The sequence below is a fragment of the Setaria italica genome, chromosome VIII, assembly GCF_000263155.2.
Source record: "Setaria italica strain Yugu1 chromosome VIII, Setaria_italica_v2.0, whole genome shotgun sequence".
Lineage (NCBI taxonomy): Eukaryota > Viridiplantae > Streptophyta > Magnoliopsida > Poales > Poaceae > Setaria > Setaria italica.
The window spans coordinates 13,031,187-13,048,291 of NC_028457.1; the positions used below are offsets into that span (position 1 = coordinate 13,031,187).

Consider the following 17,105-nt stretch of genomic DNA (forward strand, 5'->3'; position numbering starts at 1 on the left):
CACTTGCCTCAAACTTTTGGACTCCACTTTCTACCTCTTTGGAGTTTGCTTCCACACGTTTACGCAGGGTGGGGGGGGGGGGGGAGCTGACACACAAGGGCATCTCCCAACTTTCTAATTCTGAGCGTTACAGTGTGGCTAACCACTGATTCTGGATATTAGTGGTGTCTTCAAGTTCCTAGCTTGTGCTAGCCATGCTGCCCTCTCATAAAAAGTTCTAGAGATAGTGCTTTTCTTGAAACAGATGGATCTTGCACAAGACAAGGCTCAATGCAAAATCTAAACCTTTAGCACACGCTAGGCTTTTGTTTTGAAAATTTTCCAACCGGTTCACCAGTTTACAGTTTGGCACTGTACACCTTGCCTTAGACCCGGGTTCTCTGAGCTGTGCGCCTCTGTGGCTCTATCAAAGAGAAGTTTCGCAACTCAGTTGGGTTCTTTTAAGTTGTAACTAAAGGTGTGTTTCGTTGCAGAGCGATGTAGGATGGAACTGTTCCATACCTAATTTTAGGGATGGAGCTACTCCATGTCTATGTTTGGTTAGAGGGATGGAGCGGTTTTATTTTTATGTTTGATTAAAGGAACAAAGAAGAAGGGGTAACAGACTCTGTTAGTGTCCGTCGCGTGGGTCCCAGCTGCCTGTCCGTCAAACAACCGCCCCCTCCCCTTATCTTCTTTCTCCCACCGCATGCACCTGCAGCACACGAGCAGCCACCACCCCGTTGCCTGCAGCTGCTCCAATCCGCGCCTCCAGCCATGCGTCGTCCGCAGATGGTCCGCACCCAGCTGCTTGGAGTTGCTCAACGCCCTCGTGCGCAACAGGTCCGACCAACCTTGTCTCGTCCGGATCCGCATCAACAGCGGCGCTCGGGCCAGCATGAGTACGAGGAGTGCCAACCCCTTCGTCCAGTGTAGGCCACCCCCATCCACACCTCCGTCTGCCATCCGCACCCCGTTCTTCTACCTCCCAGCTGAGCAACTAGATGGCAATGGTCGCAGCCAGCCCAAGCTGCGCGCTAGTGCCTGCTTCCCACGAGACGGAGCTCACGCCATCCGAATGGGATGAGCCCGTCCGCCTCTTTCTTTGGGATGAGCTCATCCTAAAATCTATAGGAATATTCCTACCGAGAGTTGCTCCATTCTATTCGCTCCCGAAGCAAACACGGGACGGGATGGCTCCATCCTAGTCCGCTCCTGTACCAAACGCTACCTAATACAACGGCCACTGGATTCAGGGATGGAATTCGGATCGGATTCGCATGGAATCGGATCCGGATAGCACTTTTTACCACATTTCAAGTTGAATACGAATACGAATTCGGATGTTTTCGAATACGAATGTCTCGAATCCGGATATCCATCGGATATTTACTCGGCTTGAAGATAACATTTACCTATTTTATTTGTTGATGGTTTTTAATAACAAAACTTTTATACAAGTAGAGACTAGAGTACCTGACTAGTGCAAACACAGATCGCTCATAAAAATATTACATTAATTAATAATTATTTGAAATAGTGCTATCTATGAAAAAAATAATATATGGATAAATATATATTTCAATAAATATAAACATTTTTCAATGAATAATAAAAATTGTATAAAAAGGTTTTTCTTAATAAATAGATAAACTAGAGTATTTAAAAATAAAATTAATATTCACATATATTTATTATTAAATTTAATGACATTGGTCACTAAAATTAGAGATAAATTTTAAATATTTTTATGGGTACAATATTAGTAATAATAAAATTAAAATAATTAACTAATAGTTATAAAGATAAATGTTGAATAGTTGTAATGATATACTGTCATTATTAATATTTAGTTTCATATGGTCGGAAACGAATAGTGTCGGATATTTTTGAATACGAATGTGGAATTGGATAGAGAAAATTAAGAAAAACGGATTCGGACGTATCCATTTTAGTACCACACGGATACGAATACGGATATCCATATTTGTTGTTTTAACGGATACGAATTCGAATAATTTGAATATCTATTTTTACATTTCCAACCCTAGCTGGATAACTGCCTACTAGTATTCCTGTACTTCCATCCTGCGGCAAACTCGTTGACCTCGATTTTTCGACAGTAATCACGCCTTCAAGTGTCTGCTACGTGTCATGTAGTACCCTGTTGTGTTTGGGTCCAGCATTTTGCTTTCTCAACACTTTTCGACTTTTGTGCAGTGGATCTAACTAACCGTTGCTTGCAGGCCGTGTCGCCCGTGCGTGCCACACACCCGCGCCACGCAGACACATGCGCCTCCAGCTGCAGGTCCGCCTCTGTGTACGCGCATGGTATGTATCCAGCCGGCCGGCCGGCGGCAAGTCTCGCAGAGCGCTACGCAAGAGCGCAGCGGGTACGCGCGGCAACCGTGGGCACGCGCGCGTGGCTGTTGGCTGTTGCAACTCGCACTAAACTAATTAGGGAGTATTTGGAAATTTAGATGCTAAACTAGCAGTGTCATATCCGATATTCAGATGCTAATTAGAAGAACTAAATATGAGCTAATTATAAAATTAATTGCAAAATCCTGGGCTAATTCGCGAGATGAATCTATTAAGCCTAATTAATTCATCATTAGCAAATAGTTACTGTAACACCACATTGTCAAATCATGAACTAATTAGGTTTAATAGATTCGTCTCGCGAATTAGACTCCATCTGTGCAATTAGTTTTGTAATTAGCTTATGTTTAATACTTTAAATTAGCATCAAACATTCGATGTGACAGGTGCTACCATCAAGGCGGCTAGTACTCCGGTTTTGGTTTTGTTGCTTAATTGCTCCGACATTATTTAGCCCGGTGTTAACTGGATGGCCTGCTACCCAAACCCTGAAACCCAAACATATAAAAAGGATCGAGAACCACAGCGGAGGTGCGAAACTAACCGTGGTCAAGGCGTCAAGCTAGGATGCTGCAAGGAAGACGACAAGACGGTGGATGGGAATGGGATCGTGTGCTCGTTCACCAGGGCACACAGACAGAGGCGCCGGTCCAGCAGCCCTGGTTTCTGCCAACCCAACCGGCGCCGGTGCGAGCAAGTTAACCCAGACGCCACGTCACGGCCGTTGACCCGTCGCCCTACTGCACTCTGGCTGCGTCGTGGGGCCGGGTATCCTTCCCTGCCTGAGTCCTGCTCAGCTCCAACGGAATACCAGGACCGAATGTGGGAGAATATATCCTTCGACCTCCGCAAGATTTTTCTTTCACGGGAACCACAGTTTTATCAGCAGCACTAACATTTCGTATCGTTTTATAAATACACCATGCATGCATGTTATAGGCAAAACCATTAGTACACACCGTGCAAATATTAAATATAGTGTCACATTAGCTAATTGGTTGAAAATTTAATGTGAGAGAAAAAGGTACCAGCTTCATCTAGATGGAACCAGGGATTTAAATTTCATCAAAATTCTGCTGAAATCCTTCAAAAATATTTCGGTACTTTACTAACCCATCAGGAGTTATACCTCGAACCATAAGACAACAGTTGTGCAATGATTTAACAATTTTTCCAATAATATATCACTGCTTGTGAATATGAAGAAAAAAATTATTTTTAACCGATCGATGATTTCAAAATATCAACGCTTTTCATAATTTTTTTCCAATCTTTTAGTGAATTTCGTTAATTTCACCTGGGAACGAAATTTTAGCAAAAACGAAATATGAAACAACCTTGACCTGGATACCAACTCTTGATGCATGAGTTATGAAATTTGATGTCAGGAGATAAAAATGTGAAATTATGAATTGGAATGGTTATTTCAAACACCATGCTTTTTCATTCTTGCTAATGTGGTAACCTTGAAAACATCAATGTAAAACATTCTATTTGGATTATGCAAACAATAGTTCAGAGTCTGTACCTTGATGCATACTTATTGCCCTTTCATAATACCCTGTGCCAGATCAGGATACCATTCTAATAATTCAATTCAACAGTAAAAATATTACATTAAGAAGATCAATAAATAAAAAGCAGCCTTTTTTCTTGAAATTAAGGACGGGGGTTTGAGCCCTCCTACCTCTCTACAAACAATGAAACCCCTTGATCCCTCGTCAAATTTTGAGGAGAAAGAAAAAGAAGGCGGAGTAAGAAGAAGGAAAGGAGAGGAAGAAAGAGGTAGAAGAGCCTCTCTAGGCTATACAGATGGATCCGCCATAGTTCAGTGCTAGTGTGTCATTTGACTTTGATGTGCTATCATGGAACTAATGGCTTGATTTGGAAATTGAGGCTCTATATAAAAGTAACAATTTTAATCAACAAAGGGCACTTGGCCCAACCGAAACCAATGATGTCAAATTTGAGTCAAAACAATTTTAGATTGAATTCCCAGATAAATGAGCCATATGTTGACGTAAAATCTAAACCTCAGACTTCTGCGTTGAACAACACGGAGGACTTAGGAGATCTGCTTAACTCCAGTGCAAGGCGTGCCAGTCAATTTGACCTGAAAATTGACAAGGTAAACATTAAATTCCTGAGCCGATCGGGGGCGAAGCCTTTCAAACTCATGGGTAGCGGTCTTGGAATAAACACCACGACAGACAAATTATTCAATATAATCATGTGGTGTAAATAAATAAAACATTAATGGCATGTGCCATCGACTATATGAGCCGACGGGTTAAAATAAAGCATTGTAAAACAACAGCTATAAAAGGAGCCCTTCCTAACCATGCGCACACCAAATAGACTAACAGATCTAGCCAATATCTTAATAAGTGTAATTGAACTTAGATAAGGTAACACGAATAAGAGGGCTTTGACATTAATCTATTAACCTAAGAGATTAGAGCATAGTTGCAAGGACCTCTTGCCTACTGCTTACGAGCTAACTAAGCTAATGAATTCCTAATCAATGTCATCACCGTGTAATTGAACTTAGACAAGGTAACACGGTAAGAGGGCATTAACTTCAGCCGACTAACTTAGTCAAATAAGGTTGCGGCAGCAAGGCCTCGTATGTGCCCCTATCGGCTCAATGACATCATCATGCTTCCGTGAGATATGGATGATACCCAGCCGAAGCATCAGCTCTCAATATAGCGTGCTGACGTCAAAGGCTCGACGGTTAGCAATACGAGGGGCAGGGTAAAGATCTATCGTATATAAAGCAGTAAAAGCATGCAAGATCTACTAGCCAATATGATTAGATAAGGGGTGAATGCTTAAACAAGGCAAGGGAGCCAACGAAGACAACCTAACTAGATCTAAATCGTTCGATAACTGTGAGCAACCATCGAAGACAAGCAGAATATTGGATAAAGCCTAGAAAGTTCTACTTGTAATGTAAGATAACTCGATAACTAGCCACACAACTGAATATCAGAATAGAAAGTTTTGATAGAGGCCGTGATGACTGAGTGATGGTACTTACAAGCTCGCCTGAGATCGAAGCCGATGCAGCTATGTGTGCAGGAAGGAACTCATCAAAACTACTCTACTCCTACTCCTAGGGTTTTGGCGTCCTGGCACCAAAAAATTGTATTGATTAATTGATGATTATTCATTACAAAGCTCATGGGCTTATATTCATACCCTGGAGCAAGCTAAAATCCTAATCGATTATGACATGACTATTGCAGCTATTTCTGAAAACTAGCTAAGATAAGTCTTCACGCTTTCCCTTATTTGGTTGAGTCAACTTCGCTTGGATCGGACTTTCTCCTGTCTCTTGCAGTTGATCTTGGTCAACGCGAAGTCCCCAACGGTCTGTTTATCTCTCCTTCATCGGCTATTAGAACCTTATCTACATCAGTTGATTTTGGTCAAAAACCGGTGTCAACACCATACTAAGCAGTTTGTATAGTATCCTTTATTTGGGAATTCATTTAAAAATTGTTTTGACTCAAATTTGTCACCATTCGTTTTAGTTGGGCCAAGTGCCCTTTGTTGAGTCAAATTGGTCTTGTTTCTTACAAGGCAAAAATGCACCATTTTTTGGAAAAACACACACATCCAAGCACCATTTTAGCATAAAAATAACTATGAAACCAATTTTCACCTTCACAAAGAAAAAGAAACCAATCTTTACAACATCATTTGAGGCACTCGATTTATACGTAGGCTGCAAAAGAAGATTAGTCTTCTTTCAGCTGCCATTCGATACTAACTTATGTTTTCAAAACATTTATTAAATGTATATTGTATCGAATAACAAATCCAGTACAATTTTTGCATGTGTTTATGTAAAATCTTGTGACGCGAATGTCAAACTTCTATGAGTAAAGTAAAGAAACGGACAAAATGCTATTGCCCATCGACGGCCGTGATCACACAACAGGTAACCATCATTTGTCCACTCCGCTGGAAAATGGAAACAGGGGAACCAAGAAACCGCCGGGGGCCGAAACCGGCGGGCGCGCGGCGGGGCCGGCCCGGCCTCGATCGCGGAGGCGCCGGAATACGGTAAGCAGCGGTGGCCTCTCCGGTCCCCGGTATCTCTTTCTCCCGTGACTAAAAAAATCCGAGCCTTTCTTCCTCCCCTGCGCCGCTCCAGCCAGTGCAGCTGCTCGCAACCGTGTCAGCCAATGACCACTATATAAACCGCCCTCCTCCCCCGCTTTCTTCCTTACCAACACATCATCAGCCAAGTGTAAAGGGGTGCAAAGAAGCAGTAGCGAGAGGGTTCCGTTCTCGTGTTCTTGGAGTGATCCATCGAGCTGTTGTTTCTTTTGGAGACGGAGGGAGACTGTGAGAGAGCGTCAATGGCGACCGCCGGGAAAGTGATCAAGTGCAAAGGTCAGTCTGCTTCCACCTCTTGCTTTCTGCTTCTGTCAGAAACTCAGAATATAACAGCCACAAAGATCAAGCGATTGATGGTGTCAGTTAAATTGGTTCTGATTTGGGTCTGCTGGCAATTAATTGCAGCCGCGGTGGCATGGGAGGCCGGCAAGCCGCTGTCGATCGAGGAGGTGGAGGTGGCGCCGCCGCAGGCCATGGAGGTGCGCGTCAAGATCCTCTACACCGCGCTCTGCCACACCGACGTCTACTTCTGGGAGGCCAAGGTATCTTTTTCATGCATCGTCAAGTGTTTCTCGAGTTGCTAATGGTGATCGGAGACAGCGACAGCAAGGATCAGAGGCTGATTGACTTGGTTATGCTGCTGTGCAGGGGCAAACTCCGGTGTTCCCGAGGATCTTAGGACACGAAGCTGGAGGGTATGCTGTTACCTTCCTGCCTCTGTCTTGTTCTGCTGTTACTGTTCTAATTGTTCTTCATCATGCCTCTTCCACTGTTTTTTTATGTGCTAGGTGGAATCCGATGTGTGCTTCTGTGTCGTATTTGTCTTTAAAAAATTCTAGTTTTAGCGCCTCAATTGCTAGTTATAGTTAGTCAATCCGTTTCAAGTGCTGATTTGCCAGAGGATTTAAGATTGATTGCTAAAGAAAGCAAAGTGTGCATATTTTACTGAACTGGTAGTATAAAGCAGTGAAGGCTCATGTGCAGATTCAGATAACAACGTCACACATGACACAAGCACACACAAACTGGCCTTCTAGGATAATATTTAATTACTTTCTTTATCTTTTGGATTAGGAAACTCTACTTCCATTGTTTGTGCTTTCATCCTTTACAAGTACAAGCATATTATTCATTTCCTGACATATTTCAGTAGACTGGAGTATTTTGTACCAGAGTGTGACGAATTCTGTTGATACAGGATCATGTTGCCATTTTCATAAATACTATGCAAACTCTTAAATACTAGACTGGATTATTTCATAAGTACTATGCATACTCTTAGATAGCTGAAATTGTCTAATAAATCTTTTTCAAACTAATTTTGCTCTCAGCATTGTGGAGAGCGTTGGAGAGGGTGTGACCGAGCTTGCACCGGGCGACCATGTCCTCCCGGTGTTCACCGGTGAGTGCAAGGAGTGTGCTCACTGCAAGTCAGAGGAGAGCAACATGTGTGACCTCCTCAGGATCAATGTCGACAGAGGTGTGATGATCGGCGATGGGAAGTCCCGCTTCTCCATCAACGGGCAGCCTATTTTCCACTTTGTTGGGACATCCACCTTCAGCGAGTACACCGTCATCCATGTTGGGTGCCTTGCCAAGATCAACCCTGAGGCGCCTCTTGACAAAGTTTGTGTTCTCAGCTGTGGTATCTCAACAGGTAAGATGGCCTCTGATTCCATTATTTTTTCAGGGAGCAAAATCTTTTTGGATGCTTCTAGTTACTGAAACCTGATCATTTGGTGCAGGTCTTGGTGCAACACTCAATGTCGCAAAACCGGTGAAGGGTTCGACTGTGGCAATTTTCGGTCTTGGAGCTGTAGGCCTTGCTGTAAGTGTCAATCTTAAGATTTTTTTTTGTCTTCTAAAAGAATTGCAGCTTGACAGAATATATGTGCTATAATTTTTGCTGATTGCTGTACGTTTTCTCATGATTAGGCCATGGAAGGTGCGAGGCTGGCTGGGGCATCAAGGATCATTGGTGTGGACCTGAACCCAGCAAAATATGAGCAAGGTATGACCTGCTGTTAGTGCTGTCAGCTCAATGGTACAATCGCAGTTTGGAATAAGGTTCCTGATGGTACACTGAACTTACCAACTTATCCCATTTTTCAGCTAAGAATTTTGGCTGCACTGACTTTGTGAACCCCAAGGACCACGACAAGCCAGTGCAAGAGGTGGGTTCTTTATCAGACTGATGGTGACCATTTGTTCCACTGCATGAGAACACTTGTATCTGATATCCACTGCTAATTGTTGTTCCAGGTGCTCATAGAGATGACCAATGGCGGCGTCGACCGCAGCGTGGAGTGCACTGGCAACGTCAACGCCATGATATCTGCCTTCGAATGTGTTCACGATGTATATCCTCTGCCAACCCATAGTTGTGCAGTTATATAGCCATTCGCTTTAAAATGGAATCCTGAAAGGGGCTCTCTGAAATGCAAATGCAGGGCTGGGGTGTTGCCGTGCTGGTCGGTGTCCCGCACAGGGAGGACCAATTCAAGACCCACCCAATGAACTTCCTGAAGGAGAAGACTCTCAAGGGAACCTTTTTCGGCAACTACAAGCCCCGCACCGACCTGCCCAATGTCGTGGAGATGTACATGAAGAAGGTAATAACCATGAAATCGCCGAATTTAAGAGAACATGAATCCCGAAATCTTCATGGTTTCATGTGACATATTTCTGATGGATCAAACTTGTGGTGTTGGATCCTCTGTAGGAGCTCGAGGTGGAGAAGTTCATCACCCACAGTGTGCCGTTCTCCGAGATCAACACGGCCTTCGACCTGATGCTTAAGGGGGAGGGCCTGCGCTGCATCATGAGGATGGAGGACTAGAGCTTGATTGCCAGGAACCTCTCTTGGCAACTACTCTGTTGCATAAGAGAGGAGGACATCAGAAGTTGAAGGCGCTCCATTGTGAAGTAGTAATAATGTGGTCCTGAGAAACGTACATTGCCCACCCCTGTATTCTGTTTCACGGTTTCATCTTTATTGTCGGTGTGTGGTCACTGGTCAGGTTTCGGCTCTGAAAAACAAAAGAAGTTTGTGGTCAGGTTTCAGAATCCCTGTAATTACCATTTTGCACAAAGATAATGAAGTGTTGTCAGTGTTGATATTCCTGCCTTAAAGCCTTCATCCTAAATTGTAGTTTCATATGAGATTAGCTTGTGATCTTCCATGGAGGGAGGTGCCACGAGGAGTCTAGTCCAAACTCCAAAGCTCTGCTCAATACCCTCTTTGTCATTCTCTACTCAGGTCACTCCAAATGCAAAGTCAGGGGCGGATCCAGCCCACAAATTGACTGGAGAGTCTGCTATACAGTTTATACAGTACATAAAAGGCCCAAAAAAATAAGCCGTGGCCTCACTTGGCTCTATGTGTGGGTCCGTCCCCCCGAATCCAACACAAACGGTTTTGTGAAATAGTTCATACCCGTTTTCAATTGAAGTGCTTCTTTTGAATAAGTTACCATTTTTTTCTTTTTTTTTGCATCGTCCAAGTGTATAATAGTAGAATTATGCGTTAAACAAATGAAACAAATACTAACATGTGACATCAGACAAAGTTTACATGCGACATCAAACACAGTTTACATGCATGCAACCTAGCTAATAACGGAACGGTTTCTAGATTGAAGTGCTTCTAGCAGCCATGACCAGGATTTCCGTGACGCGTGTGTGCTGGTGAAAGCTGGCCGGCCGGTCCATGGACTGACGCAGACGCAGTTGCAAAGATCCTGAACCGGCGTCAGGGAGGAATCAGGCAATCAGGTGCAAGATTCTCGTTGTGCCCGCTGTATCTCATGATCCTGACTTGCTCCCACGGTAATGGCCATTGTGGGCACACATTGTTTGAGAACCAACGATGCCACCACTTGGGCGGCTGCCGGCATGCCGCACAAGTGGACAGGCCAGTGCATGTGCGGCAGAGCATGAGCGTGGCGACCGTGTGATCTGTGATCCGAGGTTGTCATGAAAAGCTAAGGCATCTGCTACAGCACATTTCGTACTTTGGTAGTTTGGTAGCGTGATCGTAGACCCCACCCCACCCAAACTGGGGCAGTGTAAATTAATTTGAAAAAAAAATCGAAAGAACACCCGTCAACTATAAGGAGGAAAGGGCTAAACTTTAGCCCTATCACATCGGATGTTCGGATACTAATTAGGAGAACTAAACATAAGCTAATTACAAAACTAATTGCAGAACCCCTAGGCTAAATCGCGAGACGAATCTATTAAGCCTAATTAGTGTCCAAACATTCAATGTGACGGGGGCTAAAATTTAGCCCCCTCCTCCTAAACACCCCTATAATGGAAGATATCCTGCCGCTCATTGTGTTTCTAGATGTGTGAGACTTTGTTTCTCGTGGATGCATTCAATATGTATACGAATTGTTACATGTCAGGAATTTGTCCTAGCCCGATTGATATAAAGATAGGCTGCGTTTGGTTTCCTTTCTTATTTCTTTAGTGAGGGATTAAAGTTTAGTCCCCCTATTTAGATGTAGGGACTAAATAGTATTTAATGACTCGAACAATGACTATATTACCCCTAATTATTGCTACCCCTACCTTTTTCCTTGGGTGCTGGGGAGGACGGGAGGGGCGGCAGGCGGGCGGCCCGGCGTGGGTGGAGCCGGACATGGAGTGGTGGTGGTTGGAGGAGTGGACTCGGCATGCGCTGCGGGTTGGGGTCGACTGCGACGGCAGAGGCGTGGGGAGGGGCGGCGGAGTTGAGGGAGAGGCGGGGCACGTTGTCGTGGTTGAGGCCGGAGAAGGGGGAGCGCGGCGGCGGAGGCATACGGAGGGGCGAGGAGGGTGACGGCGGCGGGTGTTAGACGAGAGGGGGCCGGGTGGCGAGTGCAGCGGCGGGGAGGGCGGAAGGTGCGGCGGCGGCGGGGAATGGAACGGGAGGTAGAAACGGATCGAGACGGGTGGATGCGTGGGAGAGAGGGTCATGGACAGGCCATAAAACGAGGGTAGGAGGTGTTTAGGGTACACTTTAATCCCCATAAGCAACCTCTTGGTAATTTATAGATTAAAGTTTAGCACTAAAGTTTAGTCACATAAGCAAGTCTGTTTGGTACTTTAGGAACTGTAGTAAAATTTAACAAGTTTGTTTGGCACCTTAGGGACTAAAGTATAATAAAATTTAACAAGTTAGCAAGGTGAAACGAAACAGGTTGATATAAACTTACTTCGTTTCACGTGAGATCGGCACCTTTTTTTACTTTCTTGCACTCCTCCAACGTCTCCTTTCCCACTTTCCTATGTGCTTCAGCAACCTTTGCTCTTCCACAGTAATTTTTAACAGAAATTTGTGCTCCCACCAGTGTATTATATGATATCTTCCATCTGGACGAGTTCATATCGATACATCGATGCACAACAGCGTGCAAATAGGTACAAATTGGTAGATCGGAAAGAATTCATTACTCTCAAACCGTACATCATTATACAGCCTCCTGTACATCCTGTACATCATTGTGCACTAAAAGAAATCAATCCTTTACAAATATACAAAATGAGCACACATAATATTAAAAAAAATCAACACTAACATATCAATCTTTCCATTGGCAATTTATAATTTGTGAACAAATCGGTACAAAACAGCAGATGTTTGAGAATCATTTCAAACCTCGATTCGGCAGAATAATATGTCCATCAAGAGCTCGTTCAAAAAAAAACAATTCTAATACAATAACAAAGCTTCAAACTTGATACATGGTGCAAACAAATAATAAAAAAGGTGAAAGCAAATCGTTGCTGCCAACAACCTCACCCTTGAGCGGCACGTACAACATCGCTCAAAGTATCTCCTCTGCAATGAACAAAGCATCTCCTCGATTGATCATAAGAAAAAAAAAAGAAAAGAACCAAGAAAGGGGAGGACACGCAAGATCAAGAACTCATGCCTTGGGGAGGAGAGGACGCTGACCTCTAGCACCGAGCGGGTGGGCAAGAAGCTTGCCGATGCGCCTCGCTGCCGGCAACTCCGAAGCTGAGGACTCCGTAATCCTGACCTCGACCACCACCTTGGCGGGCGTGCCGCCACCGCTCGCTGCAGGCCATCGGCTGGGGCTCGCCACGACCACTCGATGCACTGCGCTACCCCTTGTCCCAAGGGCCACCGGTCTGGGCATGGTGCGCAGCCGCCGCCTCCGCTCCCCCACCACCATCTCCACATATCTCCTCACCACGGGTCTCCGGCCGCCGCCGCCATGCACCGCGTGCTCCTTGAGGTTCCGCTCCGAGCTGGAATCCACGCGGCCACGCAACGACCTCACGACGCGCCGAACCCCGGCGGCCTCACCCCTCGATGGCGCTCTAAGGGGCGCCCCTCCCCAGTGCTCGGCTCTCGTCGGATCTGGACACCGCACCGTTGGGACGGCCGTCGAAAGTCGAATCCAGCGCGACGCTGTCCTAGGTGCGGCAACAGGCAGCCGGATCCGACACGGCGAAGGGGCATGGGGGCGAGGCGTGCTACCCCGCCGGCTTTTCGCGTGACAATGGCAGTGGACCCGGAGCTGGACAACCATAGGGGAGCAACGGAATGACATACTTTGCTCTCGCTCCTGCCATAGCGCGTGGCGCGGGGGTGCTCGATGGCGCCGCCGCTCCTGTACCGCACCAGGCTTCATCGCTCACTTCGTACGAGTTAATTAGCTTATTCTAAATATCATATATTTATTGACGGAGTTAGGCCCTGTTTGGCATGGCTCCAGCTCTAGGTGCAGCTGCTCCACTCCAGAACTCCAGGTGGATCCAGCTCCACTCCAAAACTTCAGAAATAAAATGGGGTGTTTAGCTAGATAGGTGCTCTCAGCTCCAAAAAAGACCGATTTCAGTGTAGATTGCCATTGTTGCCCCCCAATTCAAGCCCCACTTGTCATACGCCCCGACGAACAGCTGTGTGCCTGCCTCGAAGATACTGGCAGCGATGTCCTCGCCGTACGCCACGGACGCGCTGCCGGGACCGCCACTGGCATCATCGGCCACGACGAGCTCGACGCGGAGCTGCGCCCCCCCCTTGTCCACCGCGACGGCCCGGAGGAGGGGCATATCTCCTGTCGGCGGCGACGGGGCCGGGTCGGCGGCGGGCTGTGCGGCCACGAGACCGGGGTGGCGACGGGTAGCGGGGCTCGACGGCGACGGGAGATGGGGGCGGGCAGCGACGGGCGACGGGGCGGGGCGGCGACGGGCGGCTGGCGCAGGGGCGCGCGACCGGCGTAGGGGCGCACGGCCGCCACGGCGGGGCGCCGTGGCCGGTGCAGGGGGCCGGTGGTGGGGCGCTGCGGCCGCCGGCGGGCTTCGGCGGCGGGGTGAGATGGCCGGGCGAGACGGTCGGCGTCGGGCTTCGGCGGTGGGGCTTCGGCGGCGTCGGGGCTTCGGCGGCGGGGAACTCCTGCGGCAGCAGGCTTCGGGGGCGGGGCGCTGCAGCTAGCGGCGCCGTTCGGCGGCGGGCGCGATGGCCGGTGGCGGGGTGCGTCCAGATACGGTGGGAGGCGGAGGTAAGGCGGCCGGGCGGGGCTAAAGCGGCTGGCGGCGGGGCTCGGCCGGCCTGCGGCGGGGCTGAACGGCGGGTCTCCGGCCGCCGGCAGGGCCTACGGCGGCGGCGCAGGGGCGGTCGGCGCAACCCTAGGCGCGGCCGGGCGTGAGTACTCGAGAATGAAGAAGGAACAGAGGCGCGAGGCAAGAAAGAATGAAACGTTATCTTGTGTAATCAGTGGCAGTGGTGGGTAATTACCCACCAACTCCATGAGGAGGTTCAAAAGAGGACGTTTTGGAGCAGCAAAAGGGGTGCTCCAAAACTCCAGCCCCAATTGCACTACAGCTCCATGGAGTTTTGGAGTTGACGTGTTTGGCTGGATTTTTTGCTGGAGTCGCTGGAGTTACGGAGTGGAGCCGTGCCAAACACCCCCTTAGTGTCATACCATTACTAATTGTAATTATTTTAAAGCCTCCAGTGAAGCTACCTAAGATCTAGGTGGACACTCTAGAAAAAGAGAGAAATCCTAAAAATTCTTAAAAAAAGCAAAACATCTAGCCATCAATTTGTAGACTCGAATCATTATAGCCATTGGATCTATTATGGTTTTTAAAAAATTACCCACCTATACCATTATAAAAATAGCCTAAAATAATCCCTAAACTACCTCTAAATTACCCATCCATGCCATTATATAAAATAAACTAAAGTAATTTCTAATGTAACTTACCCTAATGTGATGTGTCAAAAAAAATTTCAAAATATATGTACGTAAATCTAATTTGTACGTGATCTATTTTTTCTAAAAAAATATACTATTGGTTGCATGTGAGTAACCCTAATCTAACTACCCTAACGTGATGTGTAAAAAACATGTGTAAAAAACTTCAAAAAATATGTATGCAAATCTAATTCCATTACCTGATAGATGCACATATGTACTTGATCTATTTTTTTTAAAAAAATATACTAATGGTTGCGTGTGAGTGGTAATGTACATATGTAAATATATTTTCTTGATATCTAATAGATTATTTCTTTTGCTAAGTAATAATTGCGTTATATGCAACATATTTCAAATGAGATGTGGCAGGTCAAATTTTTAGGTGAAGTGATAATTGTATCATACGTAACATTGTAACAAGAAATTGTTTGGACATGAGATTAAATTGTTAGCAATATCAAAAATAGCATACATGTGCAGATGTCACGAATAAAAATCATACTATGAGACATGGCGGACATGGGACCTACATGCCGTTGCACGGTAGTAGAAAAAAAATTATGGAAAAAAATTAAAATGTTTATGATGATATGCACGCATGCTGACAGGACTTTAAAGAGATAAAGACTGGATGGATGCATGCATACATATCACCGGTAGTTGGAAAGAAGTGGGTTAGTAGTTATTTTTCTATTTTCTAATTGGATTTTTTCCTTAATAATCAAGAGTCCAGATTTAATTTATGTCTTACCTCCCAGGAGGTAAAAGGTGTACTTTAGCAAGGTCCGTCGTCAAATTACTCACTTATGTTATTAGAAAAATAATTTAAAATTACCTCCTAAATTTGTAACAAAATTGTCCACCACTAATACTTAAATAAAAATATCTTTAAGTAACCCATAAATGTACATCTATATTACACACGTGCTATTATTAAAAATAACATGAGGTAACCTAAATTTTAATCCAAATCATCTTAATGAAAAATATAGACCAATATACGGTTCTAAATCATATATTAGTATATGATATAATTATTAAGGTACATATGCATGATGTGTGTCATAATTTATAATGATATGGAGCAAGCGATGAGAATATTGATTTCTATGTTAAAAGTATAACTGAAACTTAGGATCCATTATTAAAAAAATTGAAGCGCATAACTGCGATGCAACATGAAAACTTAAAGATTGTAAATGTGGATAAAAATATTATAGAGTAATTACTAACTAAAATCTATCACAATCGGATAAATATAATAAATATATATCTATATAACTATTGTGTTCGAATATTTAACAAATGAGAGGTAGATCAAGGTAATAGTTTGGTAGCAATGCGGTCTCACTTTTTTTTTCCATTGGAGACTAAAGACACGCTAGAAAAAAAGACAAATCCTAAATAATTCTCACAAAAATTAGAAATATCAAACATCAATCCAGTAAACTCTAATAATCATAGCATTAGTCTGTTATATTTTTAAAAAAGTTACCCGCCACTTTCATTATGAAAATATTCTAAAATAAACACTAAACCTTTATATAAATTGTCGAGCTCTTCCAATCCAATTTACTTATGCATATCGTTATAAAGCATAACTTAAAATGTCATTTTAAGTTTATATCTAAGTTACCCACATATGTTGTTATTAAAAATAATCTAAAGTAAGCACGGAAATCGTAATCTAATTATCTTCACGTGCATCATATATAAATGTACAAAAGTAAGCTAATAGATGATTCTAAATTATGTATTATGTCATTGTTAATATACAAATACTAAGTTAAGGTATACACACATGATGAGTGACACCATATAGACCATTTATACATGCATGTGAGGAAGTGATGAAAAATATTAATTTTTATGCTTAACATAATATATGGAGGTGCGATAAAAAATGAAAAAAGTGTGGATGTGGATGAAAGGTGTAAAGTAATTATTAATTAAAAATCAATCACAACTAGCAAAATATAAGTAGATATATATATGAGTATTATGTCAAGGATTAAAAAATGAGAGAGTAATAGGTAAACAATTTTAACTATTAATTAGAAGTTTCATTTCTAAATAATTTTTAAATATAATAATTTTAAAAAATATTAACCCGTGCGGGAGTACGGTGGATAGACTAGTTATGCCAATTCCTATGCGCAGGAGACTAATTTTGTTAGCATCAGGTAAAAGGTTTGTTGCTCGACTGCATCCGGACAAACCCTTGTCGTTACGGTCCTAATCACCACGATCTAGAGCCCCAATCACCGTCACGGCGCGACACTTTCCGGCTTCCGCCTGCTTCCACATGCCTCCGGGCTGCGTCTAGAAATCCTCGAAACACCCCTGATTCACCAGCACACCTGTCCCCAGTCCCAGCAACGCACAGGGCGCCAC

The 17,105-nt window shown here is 44.5% G+C and overlaps 2 protein-coding genes across 2 annotated transcripts; one reads left to right on the forward strand and one right to left on the reverse strand.

The window, feature by feature from the left end:
- Window positions 1-6,411: 6,411 nt before the first annotated feature.
- On the forward strand, window positions 6,412-9,615 carry LOC101766872 (alcohol dehydrogenase 2). The gene is made up of 10 exons (XM_004979059.4): window positions 6,412-6,768; window positions 6,898-7,034; window positions 7,141-7,187; window positions 7,824-8,149; window positions 8,238-8,320; window positions 8,428-8,503; window positions 8,605-8,666; window positions 8,755-8,850; window positions 8,943-9,104; window positions 9,215-9,615. The coding sequence occupies exons 1-10, from the start codon at window positions 6,735-6,737 to the stop codon at window positions 9,329-9,331; spliced, it is 1,140 nt and encodes a 379-aa protein (XP_004979116.1). The 5' UTR covers window positions 6,412-6,734; the 3' UTR covers window positions 9,332-9,615.
- Window positions 9,616-11,715: 2,100 nt separating this feature from the next.
- LOC111258267 lies at window positions 11,716-13,135 on the reverse strand. Its single transcript, XM_022829361.1, has 2 exons — window positions 12,437-13,135; window positions 11,716-12,319 (listed from the first exon to the last, which is right to left on the reverse strand). The coding sequence occupies exons 1-2, from the start codon at window positions 13,056-13,058 to the stop codon at window positions 12,306-12,308; spliced, it is 636 nt and encodes a 211-aa protein (XP_022685096.1). The 5' UTR covers window positions 13,059-13,135; the 3' UTR covers window positions 11,716-12,305.
- Window positions 13,136-17,105: the final 3,970 nt, after the last annotated feature.

What these genes read in the sequence shown, in the direction of transcription:
- LOC101766872 (XM_004979059.4), top strand. Translation starts at nt 6,735, where the DNA reads ATGGCGACCGCCGGGAAAGTGATCAAGTGCAAAG. An exon ending in CAGCTGTGGTATCTCAACAG is followed by an intron (nt 8,150 to 8,237) that starts GTAAGATGGCCT and finishes CATTTGGTGCAG; the next exon opens with GTCTTGGTGCAACACTCAAT. An exon ending in TGGAGATGTACATGAAGAAG is followed by an intron (nt 9,105 to 9,214) that starts GTAATAACCATG and finishes GATCCTCTGTAG; the next exon opens with GAGCTCGAGGTGGAGAAGTT.
- LOC111258267 (XM_022829361.1), bottom strand. Translation starts at nt 13,058, where the DNA reads ATGTCATTCCGTTGCTCCCCTATGGTTGTCCAGCTCCGGGTCCACTGC.